General features: G+C 44.9%; 1 protein-coding gene and 1 long non-coding RNA gene across 2 annotated transcripts in view; both read right to left on the bottom strand.

Moving 5' to 3' along the window:
• Positions 1 to 1,540, bottom strand: part of LOC132461386 (uncharacterized) — a 3,360-nt gene extending 1,820 nt beyond the window's left edge. The window contains exon 1 of the long non-coding RNA XR_009526611.1: positions 1 to 1,540. This exon is cut by the window's left edge and continues 1,346 nt beyond it. This is a non-coding gene — a long non-coding RNA (uncharacterized LOC132461386).
• Positions 1 to 12,500, bottom strand: part of LOC132460858 (monocarboxylate transporter 1-like) — a 21,797-nt gene that overhangs the window by 8,660 nt on the left and 637 nt on the right. Inside the window, exon 2 of the mRNA XM_060055796.1 lies at positions 1,551 to 1,858. Within this exon, the coding sequence (XP_059911779.1) occupies positions 1,551 to 1,767 (217 nt within the window). The 5' untranslated portion in view covers positions 1,768 to 1,858. The remainder of the gene's footprint in view (positions 1 to 1,550; positions 1,859 to 12,500) is intronic.

Here is a 12,500-nt window from a genome sequence, read left to right as displayed (position 1 = left end):
GAGTCAAGACCAGGAGCTCTGGAGTCAGACCAGGAGCTCTAGAGTCAGACCAGGAGCTCTAGAGTCAGACCAGGAGCTCTAGAGTCAGACCAGGAGCTCTGGAGTCAAGACCAGGAGCTCTGGAGTCAGACCAGGAGCTCTAGAGTCAGACCAGGAGCTCTAGAGTCAGACCAGGAGCTCTGGAGTCAGACCAGGAGCTCTGGAGTCAGACCAGGAGCTCTGGAGTCAGACCAGGAGCTCTGGAGTCAGACCAGGAGCTCTTGAGTCAGACCAGGAGCTCTGGAGTCAGACAGTATAGCTGAACCTGTGTCCCTCAGTCATCAGAACCTGTGTGTGTCTCCATTGGCCACGAGGAACAAGGGGCTGTGGCTTGGCCAATGGCCAATGAAACTGCTGCATGGTCAAGTAGTTCCAGAGAAATGTGTGCTGGGCTAGCATGAGTAATCATAGGACGTAGTGGAAATGTTTGCTGTGGATACCAAAGCAATAAAAGACCTGCTTACTATTACCACGAAATGAGGCCAGAGATGCACTAAAACTCAGATCCGTAGTGCATGTTGTTTCCCGGAATAGGGGCACCCTGTCCCCCATCCCTAGTACTGAGGAACCCTAGCATGGCGGGGCCCCAGTATGGAGGGGTGAGGGGCCCCAGTATGGAGGGCTGAGGGGCCCCAGTATGGAGGGCTGAGGGGCCCCAGCGTGGAGGGGTGAGGGGCCCCAGTATGGAGAGCTGAGGGGCCCCAGCGTGGAGGGGTGAGGGGCCCCAGTATGGAGGGGTGAGGGGCCCCAGTATGGAGGGGTGAGGGGCCCCAGTATGGAGAGCTGAGGGGCCCCAGCGTGGAGGGGTGAAGGGCCCCAGTATGGAGGGCTGAGGGGCCCCAGTATGGAGAGCTGAGGGGCCCCAGCGTGGAGGGGTGAGGGGCCCCAGCGTGGAGGGGGGAGGGGCCCCAGTATGGAGGGGGGAGGGGCCCCAGTATGGAGGGGTGAGGGGCCCCGGCGTGGAGGGCCTTAGGGGCCAGCCGGCTCAGAGCTACACCCCCTCTTATATTCCTCTATCCTGACTCCAACCGGTGGTTAATTTTGCGGTCATCTGGAATCAAATCTAAAGCGTCATATTTAAAAGATGTTCTAAGAATTTCTTTCGCTTCGTGTTGACAACGTGAATAGTTTAATCTTCATGAACTAAATACGATTCAAACCTAGCTTTCCCAGCCCCCACCCTGCCAAAGGGCTCCTGGCCAGCAGGGAAAGAGAAGAATCGGACATCGACCAATGTTAGTAGAAACATGTCAAGCTTGATTTATGTCCGCACATAACAGCTGTCCAGAGAGCTGCACACGCCCAGATAAGAGAGACGGTGGCCTAGAGAGCAAGTATGGAAGGAGGATTTATGGAACGCATCGAATAAGCAAACATAGAGAGAGCAAACCTCCTCATTTGGGATACTCTGATACTTCTTGGTGCACTTTGCTGATACACAAACACGCAAACACACACACACACACACACACACACACACACACACACACACACACACGCAGTGAGCTCACCTCCGGCGTACATGACGGCCAGCATGATGGAGGAGATCCAGGACACCTGGCTGGGAGTGGCGTCGAAGATCTGCTCGATCTCCTTGAAGAAGACGGTGATGGACTTGGGGAAGGCGTAGGAGAAGCCGATGGAGATGAAGGCCCCCGCCACCACCGCCCAGCCCCAGCCGCCCTCGGGTGGGGCGTACCCCCCAGCGGGACCCAGAGGGGGAGGCATGGCTGCTCACAGGGGGGAGAGGAGAAGGCGTAGGCCGGAGGTGGAGGAGTGTCTGGTCGGGCACACAGAACAGGCTGGACCCCAGGGAGACCTGGAGGGGGTCAGAGAGCTCCGTGTTAATCACACTAGCTCCCGTGGCTGAACGGAGAGCTTTCAAAAAAGGGAGAATAGAATACATCTGGATTCAAGAAATGGAAAAGATCAGCAACAGATGACCAATCACCAAGTCAATCAATAATCAATAAGATCTGACCTCTCATCGGCATGAGCTCTGGGTCCATTGGGCCAGTCCTGCCCCAAACAGGGCAAGAGAAAAGAAGCCCTTGGCCAACAGCTTTGCCCGGTAGGACATGCACCCCCTACCACACAGCTTCTTGCACACACTTCCTATTCGTTCAGCCACTTGAACGTGCACACACGGCTGGTATAAATGAGTTGTGCAACATGTAGAGTGATCTGGAGAGGAGTAACAGCCTGAAAACGGGTTGGATCCTATAAACAGAAGAGCATGGGACCTATGACCTCACTCCAAATAAAGAATGACTCTCCTACCTACGCTTGACTGCATTTATACAGCGCTTTTCTAACCAGCGGCCACTCAAAGTGTTTTACAATATTGCCTTACGTTAACCGATCAGCCTGCAGGTTTACCAGGCCTATCAGAGGTTTATGGACCGAATGGATCCGCAGTCAGTGGATCACGGCAGTTACTTTATGTGTCTTATGAGGAGTCAAAAGGCAGGAGCCAACCCGGCCTATCCCTGTTTTGGCTAATCAGCAACTAGTACCAGCATTTAGGCTGTAAACTGTGCCCTTAACATCTGTGTTCTAGTCAATCATCTCTCTCGTGTAAAAGCCTGGTAGCGCGCAGAAACAGCTCAGGCATGTGACTCACATTGGGACAGTGGGCTCTGATGCTGGGAATAAACAAGGAACAAGTTGATATGCTTTCTTATAATGCAAAGATGGCAACCAGCATGTTAATTGTCATCTGAAGAATTGTAGTATTATCAATCAGACAGTTGTGGATTATCAGCAGCAGAGGAATCCCGTTCCCGTCCATGCTAACCCCCTCACTGTAAAGGCCAAGGCTTCTCATCTCACATCGGAGGACCACAAACCCGTCGGACTGTTTCCCTCTGCACTCTACTAGAGGTACAGAGTTCACAGCCTCTAATGGTCACTGCACCCACTGAGCGTTGGGAAATGCATAGTGGACATGAAAACCTACCGCGTTGAGAAGCCTCTACCTTAATAGGTTTGCACCACAACTTACTCAATCATAATTGTTGCATTCAATGGCATGAGCCAACCGCCAAGACAGCGGTCTTCCTCATTCTGAACCACTCATTCTGATCGCTGCGCTGCAGGACTTGGCTTGTCTTCCTGTTTTGACTAATTTGAGTGTGAGAGGAACAGAGAATAATGCTGTTGTACAAGTCAGACTTTAAGCTGAATCACAGCACCACCGATTGGGGCTGTGATTGGCATTGAACATATCATTTGACTAAAGGTAACTGACTATTAAGAACCTGCTCAACTTGGGTTTCTTTCTAAACCAACCAAAAGCAGATGAATGTGTGATGTAAACCACGCTCTGAGGGAGTTGCCGGGCAGAAACGTGCATGTTCTATCAGGCACATGAACTTCCTCATTTCCTCATGTGTACTTGGAGCAAAGTATTACATCGTTACACCCACAAATTAACACACATAGCTGATATGAGAATGAATCATCAAAGTATAACCATAGTTTAGTGTAGGATAGCACGTTAACTAGTAATGGGGTGTTGAAAAAAAAGATTATGAATCCCAGCATATAGCGTCTCCATGGAGGTGTGTGTGCCTGCGTGCGTGCGTGCGTGCGTGCGTGCGTGCGTGCGTGCGTGCGAAATAGATAACTCCCTTGTCTTGAGTTTACTTTTTATAGCTCATTTTGTTTTCTATTCTGACCGGGAGGTCATTGGATTGGTCGTTGGGTTTACACGGTGACGGACCCACACATCGATATCCACCATGATGAATTCACTTTGATGTTAACTTACGTCTTATTTGTTTCCTAATCTCAATAGAACATTAAGAGCTGTTATAATTAATATTACTCCTAAAAATAAGCCATGACATGATTAAATTTACTGAACAATATTTCTAATACATTTTTTCTCATTATCTTATAATACCCTAGCGTCCACAGGCTACCAAACACTGTGCTGAGCTACACAACTCCAGTCCACGCAAAACGGAGCTACTCTCCCCACAGAATCCCCGGCAGAGCGCGCCCGCTGGAGTTCTGTATCGAGAGGCTAATGATTCTGGCAAGTTGTTCTGCACTTTACACCATTGGTTCCTACACCACGTCACAGCCAATTCCAGCACCAACCACTGTGTTCATGTACCCACATAGACATATTTGAAACAAAGCTAAACTAAAGAAACAAGTTGGACAAAAGGTTTGATGCCACGGTCTATCATGCACCTGTTGGGTTTGATGGCAGGCCCCGTCCATTGAGGTAGCGTCCATGAGGAATCAGAGATGATGCAGATTCAAGCTTTATGACTGATTTACAAGGAATCTTTTATTTTGCAAGCAATTCATTTTTAAGCAGACGCTTTGAACCATGGTTCAAGGACTGGAAGACGGTTTCCTTGTTGTTCAGTCACTTATGAAGCACTGCCAGGGTTTTTTTTTTTACGAGGTTATCTTCTACTCGCTCTGATGTGAATGAGCCTGGGCCTTTATACCCTTCAGGAACTTCATGTTTTATCACTTTACACAGATCACTGAAAACAGCCTCGATTTCTTTCTTTGAAGTCCTTGTTTCCGTGTTTGCAAAATCGCCCTATGAGCCGCTCAGTATTCTCAAAATACGGTCGTAAAGAGATAGTGAACATGGGAAACACCATCTAGAGACCAGATGACCTCCTTCCCTCAGATGGATATCAAAATATACATTTTAAATGACCTGTCTGGTTAATATATTAGCTTAGTGGCTGCCGTGAAACACAAATAGTACATGGTAGTAACTTAGGTGGGTATTGCAATATCAAATGAGTAAATGAGGCCGCTACTGGACTACTCTTTGGACTGGTTTTCCTGAAGGTTGAGAGGTTAAGGGCATGTGACACCATTAACATGTCATCGCAGATAACACACCCTTACCATGTCTCTGAGGTTTGAACCTTGTTGGAAACAATTGGTTTAATTTAAGTAGGCCTACACAACAGATAACATAGTCCAGTTGTTTTTACATTAATATACCTTTACGTTCCTCAACAGCATTTGTTTTTGCATCCATAGTGGTGATCTACATTCATAGACCTATAATTATGGCTATCTGTAGTGATAATTCATCTCAATAGCAGTCAGCACTCCAAGCTAATGTTAACTTGCACTGCAGATGGTGAATGGACACTGCCGTTTAAGATAGAAACTTTCTGTGAAAAAGTGATAGCCTAGATTAGTTATAGAACAGGGCAACAACCTCAAAACCCAAGATCTCAAAAACATGGATGTGGGGCGGATTGATCCCAGTAGCGATACTCCAGATACTAGGTCTGGTTTTTTTGAAGATCGATTCTATCACAAACAGGATGGATAGCAGGGTCAGTGTCTCTTCTACGCCGTACCCATTTCATGAAGAGTAGAACCGTCTGCGCGAACCACTTGCCATTAGAGGTGCACCGAAAATTCGGCAACCGAAAAAATTCGGCCGAAAACGCAAAAAAAGACACATTCGGCTTTCGGCCGAAAGCCAAATGAGTGGTCGAATCGGAGGCCGAAAGTGGTGGTGACGCAAAATTATACAATCTTGTCTGATTACACAAGCAAGGAGCACAGGCCACCAATACGATCTCAAAATAGTAAAATGCAACAATTACGCCACCCCCTCTAGCTTTTTATAGGTTGTGAGTTGTTTTGTTTACCTCGCCATGAACCGCGGGAATGTTTAATCTAACGTTCGTAAGCTAGTGAATGAGCGCTGGCTCAACCTGTCAGCAGAGGGAGCAGCCGCCGCGGTGTGTTTCCGCGGGACCTCCAGACCTTTTGCTTACACTGCAGTGCTGAGTTCAGGCCAACAGCAAATCGGATCAGCCCGACGCGTTATTAGATCAGGCCTGGTGCGGGCCTGCGTCCGTGCACACGTCTACATGCGGTAGTTAATAGTAGGGAGTCATTGGTTATTCCCGCTCACAGTCTCCGACGTAATGAGTCGACGTCGTTAAAATACAAAGAACTTAGCCTCTGCCTGTGATGCGCGCGTTAAACCCCCCCCCCCCGTTAAAGACACCTTTTGGAGCTGTTAGGTTACCTTGAATAGAGCGCTGGGACGTGGGGGGACTGCGCCGGTCGCTCGGGGGGGACTCATATATATATATATATATATATATATATATATATATATATATATATATATATGTGTGTGTATATATATATATATATATATATATATATATATATATATATATATATATATATATATATATATATATATATGTGTGTGTGTGTATATATATATATATATATATATATATATATATATATATATGTGTGTGTGTGTATATATATATATATGTGTGTGTGTGTGTGTGTGTGTGTGTGTGTGTGTGTGTGTGTGTGTGTGTGTGTGTGTGTGTGTGTGTGTGTGTGTGTGTGTGTGTGTGTGTGTGTGTGTGTGTGTATATATATATATATATTTGTATATATATATATATATATATATATGTGTATAAAAAAAAACAGAATGAATTGAAGGGCATTAATGAAACTGATATCAGTTCTCCAACATTTGAAGATTTCAAATAAACATTTTTCCTTGAAAAACATGTCTAAACATTTATTGTAAGCAGTAGATTTAAGCAATATTTAAAAATAGTGTTTTGACAACTTTAAACGGAACCGTCATTTTCGGTTTCGGTTTCGGTATTCGGCCAAGCGATTAATTATTTTTCGGTTTCGGTTTCGGCCACAAATTTTCATTTCGGTGCATCTCTACTTGCCATGGTTGTTAACACATCTTAGTGCATGCATTGCTTGCTCGTCTGCTGTTGCCGTGTCATGTGCACTCAAACGAGGAGGGAGAGGCCTCCGACACAGAGACAGATGCCTTTCAGAGAGAGAAGGAATATCCAGATGGATTCAGGCATAGGCATAAATGTTGCAAACGTTTTTTCAGTGTTATCAAAACATTCTTTCAGGGAGCAGTATGGGACTGTATTCAAGTATTCATCCAACAGAAGAAAACAAGAAATAACCTTAAATCAGCACATATGTATTTAACATGAAATATCTCATATTGTATGCAAATAAGGCAGAGATGTTTATTTTACAATGATCAAAACGTTTCTCAATCAGTGGCCCCATATAGTAGTTTGGTGTTAATTTCACTGTGTAGTGGTGGGAAACAAACCCGGGGCTCACTGGTGGCAGGTAGAAATGGTATTCGACCACTCACCTTACAGCGATCATTAAGTGGTCAGGAAACAGTTTTAACCTTTTGCGGATGCATTCACCTCATTAATCAAGACACATCTCTCCACCATGAAAAAACATAAAGCGCTTTTGTTAATAAAGGTATCTGCATCTGTATTGATATTCTCTGGCCCTGCATTATTTGGTATGGGATTCAAACCCCTGCTTCTTCTCAGATAGGTGACGTCTGCTTAATTCAGCCAGAAAGTCTAAACTCGCCCGCAAGAAATTGTAGAAGTATGGTCAAGCAGCCCCGATCAACCATTTAAATCCTCTCATTCTGCGTGTTAATCCTGCCTGCTCTCCCATTAATATTTTCTTCAATTCATCACAAAACAAAGTTGATCAAAACAAGGGCAGGGCAATAAGTTACCTCAACTTGTTCAAAATAACCAATCAGAAACCGCCTACATCCTCTCTAGGTTGAACAATTGGCAGGGGGGGGGCGATACCTGGGCGAGATGGAAGCCACCGGGGGTCAGAGACAGGGCTCTGGAGGGGGGGGGTCTTAAACTACATTTGCCAGAGAGCAGGCTGGGAGGGAGGAGTTGATTGACCGTTCAACTCTTGTTGATGCTGAAGTCAACTCACCAAAAAGCTACTTCACTAGTGGCCTCAATAGCACAGCCATGCATACTCTCCCATGCTCAGGAGCAACTCTCCTCTCGCCTCAGTAAAGCCATGCATATTGTCACATGCTCACGAACAACTCTCCTCTCTTCTCTCCAGTTGCACGCCGGGCCTGCAACGCCCACAAACCTCAGGGCTAGTTTACACTAGCGGCTAGGTAACAACGCTATGTGAGCTGAGACCGAGCCAGGCTGAGTCGGCAGCAGTTCAGCCCAATGGGACCTGACCCTGGCTTGTTTTCGTACACAGAAGGAATGTGATGACTACAGTGGTAGACACTGCTGCCGTTTCCCCTTAGTGCGTCTACTTGGATAAACCACAACACTATTAGAAAATGAACCCTTTTAACCCTTTATTTTTATGCATGTTCCTGAATGGGTTTCAGTGATTCCTCTGCCAACAGGTGGACCACAGTGGACCCTCTGTCATAATGTTGGTAGTAGTGTGTGTGATCTGGTTTATATCAATGAAGAAGCCCAACAAGTGGAAGACGGATGTTGATATCTGTTAAGCCTGCATCCCTATTCGGAAATTAACTAATATGAAGGTTGTAGGATTCTCAAAATGCAGAGGAAATCAGTGGAAAGAAATGGTTTGCATTCACTTTATACAAATGTCCACGCAAACAAATAAACCCTTAAACACAACAATGCAGCTCAAGCTGATTTGTACCACAGTGTTTGTCACAAGGTAGTGCCCCTTTAAGCATTAAGGCCTTCTAGTTAACAAAAATAAAGAACAATTGAGGAACACTTCTATTAAAGCTGTATCTCTGTCCATCTCAAGGGTGACCTGGAATTAGGTGGGATTTGTGAAAGACAATTATAAATATAAAATAAAAAACTAGCTCTGCTGCTGGTTATAGATGTCATTGTATCATGCATGAAATTGTGTAGCCTACAATGCTGATCTAATATGCAATTTGCTAACTTCAACATGTCTTGCTCAGTTAAATGGCATACAGAATAATGAGGAGATGGGACATAAGCGCCCTCCATAGATTCAGTCCAAGTCTCAACCAGGAGCTACTTGTGTATTTATTTTTTCTAAAAATCAGCGATAGTTTCAACCATTGTTCACTTATGGATAGTATGTTTGGCCGTTATTTTATACAGTCTACGTGCATTACACCCACAACGGAGCGCCACTAGCCACGCGGTTTGTTGCTTTTTTCTGTTGTAGAAAGCAGGAAACACTTCTAAAAGAGATTCTAATCCTTTGTGGACATTTTGTAACGTGAGACGTATCCAGGTTAATGGCGTTTCAGTTAGGCTATTGTTAGGGCAGGATTATTTGTGGGCAGGTATACACCACTAGACATAGGACTCCTACCAGCGATCAGACCTTTAGTTCCTTGCATCACATCGCTGTTATTCTGAGTATCCTTTATCTTTCTGAGTTAAAAATTATATACATTCAAACTTGAGATGTGTGTTGTTTTAATACAGCATCAAAGCAGCAGTATGCTGCTATAAATGACACTTTTGAGTTTTGATGTCGGGGCGTTCAAGGCGGGAGGTCAGAGCGTTACACTCCGCCCCCCGGGCCCGCCCCTCAGCATTACACCCCGCCCCCCGGGCCCGCCCCTCAGCGTTACACTCCGCCCACCGGGCCCACCCCTCAGCTTTACACTCGACCCACCGGTCCCGCCCCTAAGCGTTACACTACGCCCACCGGGCCCGCCCCTCAGCGTTACACTCCGCCCACCGGGCCCGCCCCTCAGCGTTGGCTAATGAACCTACTCCAATCTCAACAATGATGCAACATCAAAGACTTTTCTGAACTATTGAATTATATATCCTGGTTTAAAACTTTGCTAAAACGCTAAAAATAAAGGGTTATGTAGGAAAAACGTGAAGTAGAAGCGTGCGTTAGTATTGCTGACAGTATTTAATATAATACATTATGTTTTTCTACTAATAGATACTGTGATATCGCCTAAGCCTAGTGGGCGATATTAACTAAAAATCATATCACGATTTTCCACTGCCTAGACGATATCGATGTTATATCACGATATGTGAGAAAAACTTAGATACCTACATTTAGTAGCCAAATATTAATCCTAACCATAATATACAATGATAAACAAATGATATAAACCTTGTTTTGAGATTTCTCCCTTCCTCTCTCAAATTGATAGGTGTCAAGAAATCTGAAGCATGACAAATACATAAATAAAAAAATAAGATCTCCGCAAAACCACTTACCTTGTTATTAAATCTGCTTAATTTTTGACAAAATATTTAACTGATATGCTTCCACTACATCAGCCTTCTAGACCACTAAGATCCTCTGAGACCAATCTGTTAATTATCCCCAGAGTAAACACAAAACATGGGAAAGCAGGATTTAGTTACTATGCAACAAATACCTGGAATAAACTCCCAGAGGACTTAAGACTTGCCCCAACTCTGAGCACCTTTAAAACAAGACTGAAGACTTTTATGTTTGCTATAGCTTTCTGCTAAATCTTAAATACATTGCACTTTAAATAGGCGGCATTGCAAAGTTGCATTTTCCCTGTTTCTAAATGTCTAAGTGTTATTCACTATTTCAACCACAAGTATGATGCCCTAATGAATTGGCCTAAATCTTCTTATCAATTCGCAGTCCATTCGGTCACGCTGCAGCCATCCGTTACTTAATATCACCCCTCCTACATTACAAATCTGATAAAAATTCTAGATTATACGTAGGAAATATCACCATAATTGTGGACATGATTGCATGATTATCAGTGTAACAGACACAACATGCAGGCCAATGGCCCCTCCTCTCCATGGTTGTCCAGAGAATAGACTGTTGTACCCCGGCCTGGCCTCCCGGACAGGGAGGCTGCCCTGTCATGGTGTACATACAGTGGCCAAAAAGCAAGGCAGACGGTGATCTCATGGCCACTGCAGTCACTGCATGCAGCGAGCCACAAAGGGACCTGCGTTAAGTTACGAGCTAGTAGAGGTCATAGGTCAGCAAACAGTCCGACCAACGGCCTCCCGCTGAGGTGCTGTCTAAGGAGCGCTCTGAAGGCTCCTCTCGTCTGTGAACAAGTGCACTGACAGCCTCTTCATTGTCACCCCCACAATGGGACATAGCTTGCTGAAAAGCAGGACAACTCCTGAAGGAGTTATGAAAGAGGCTATTCAGGTCTACGTTTACAAGTCTTTGTTTTTCTAAAGCGGCAAGGCCTAGATCCGGTTTATTTGAAATCCCTAATGAATCCCTCACTCAAGCAGGTAATGTGGCCAATTATATGACAAAGACAAATCGTCAACAGTTCTTGCATGTCATTTACATGGGCTATTGAGACGACTAAATCCAAGTTCAAAGTGCAGGGGGCTTTTCTGTCATTTATTGAAAAATAAACCGGTTGAACAAATGAGGATTAAACACTTCTAACGAGATGTAAATTAAACTAAGTGTTGTGTCTATAGAATGTAACTGTGCTCTGCACCGTAGGCGGGCTGGCTGGGATGAGTGCCGGGATGAGAGCACTCATAGCACCGAAACAAGAAGAGAGCCCCGGGCCGACCAGCACTCCTTATTGGTAGAATATAACAGCTATAGAATGGGACTTTATTGATAGAGGGATTGGATAGGAGCGAGTTGAAAGGTTACACATTGCAACTTTAAAAACTCTACTGGACACAAAAAGTACGATCTGTTTGAAGGAAGGCTATAGTTCTGGCCTGGGTCCTCCAGCAGAGAGAGCCCCTAGACCGGGTCTCCTAGACCAGGTCCCAGGGCCCTCTGGACCAACAGAGAGCTCCTACAACGGGTCTCCTAGGTCTAGGATTCAGGTAGACCTCCAAGACTGGGTCCCAGGGCGCCCTCATATTTTACGTTTATGTTTTGTAACGCGTTTCTGGAATTTCTTTTTGTATCAGCCGATATATCGGAATATTGGATATTCAAATCACCAAATATTTGTATCGTATCGGCCTTAAAAATACTTTATCTGTCGTGCTCTAACATTTACACATATGGCGCTTCTATCCAAACAGACACTTGATACACACATTCCATCACCAGCGGCGTGTCAACCACGCAGGGCGACATGCTCGTCAGGAGCAGTCATGGTGAGGTGCGTTGCTAAGCGACACCTCGACACTCTAGGAGGAGCCCGAGATCGAACTAGCAACCTATTGGTCACCAGTCAACCCGCTGTACCTCCTGATCTAAGCCAAAACCATTTCATTTAAAATCAACTGCTCTTAATAGTTTCTTAATAATATCCTGTTGCTTTTCTCTGACTGCCAGGCAGCAATCCCCTCAGAAAGAGGATGCAGCAGCCCTTTGTAACTCATTGCCATTCTCACTATTCAGTGATGTGAAATGAAACCTTTCAAACTTTGTTACATATCACATCTCGCTATTCAATAATTTCAGAGAGAGAATTAAAAGACCTTCAGCACCATGACTCATGCATAAGTGACATTATGTATTCTGACTCTTCTTAATTTCCTTTTGCATGCAAGCTCAATGAGCAAAGCTTACTGCCTGATCAGACATCAGTACAAGAGACTCAAAGTGCTTCTGGAAGTTCCAAGACCCAGCAATACATTCATATATAATTAAAAAATGTTTTACATATATCTCTAATAAATATACAATAATGTATATACATATAAATA

Source organism: Gadus macrocephalus, chromosome 1 (assembly GCF_031168955.1).
Source record: "Gadus macrocephalus chromosome 1, ASM3116895v1".
NCBI classification, from domain to species: Eukaryota; Metazoa; Chordata; class Actinopteri; order Gadiformes; family Gadidae; genus Gadus; species Gadus macrocephalus.
Note: the sequence above shows the minus strand (reverse complement) of the source record. Positions and strands in the feature narration are given on the sequence as shown.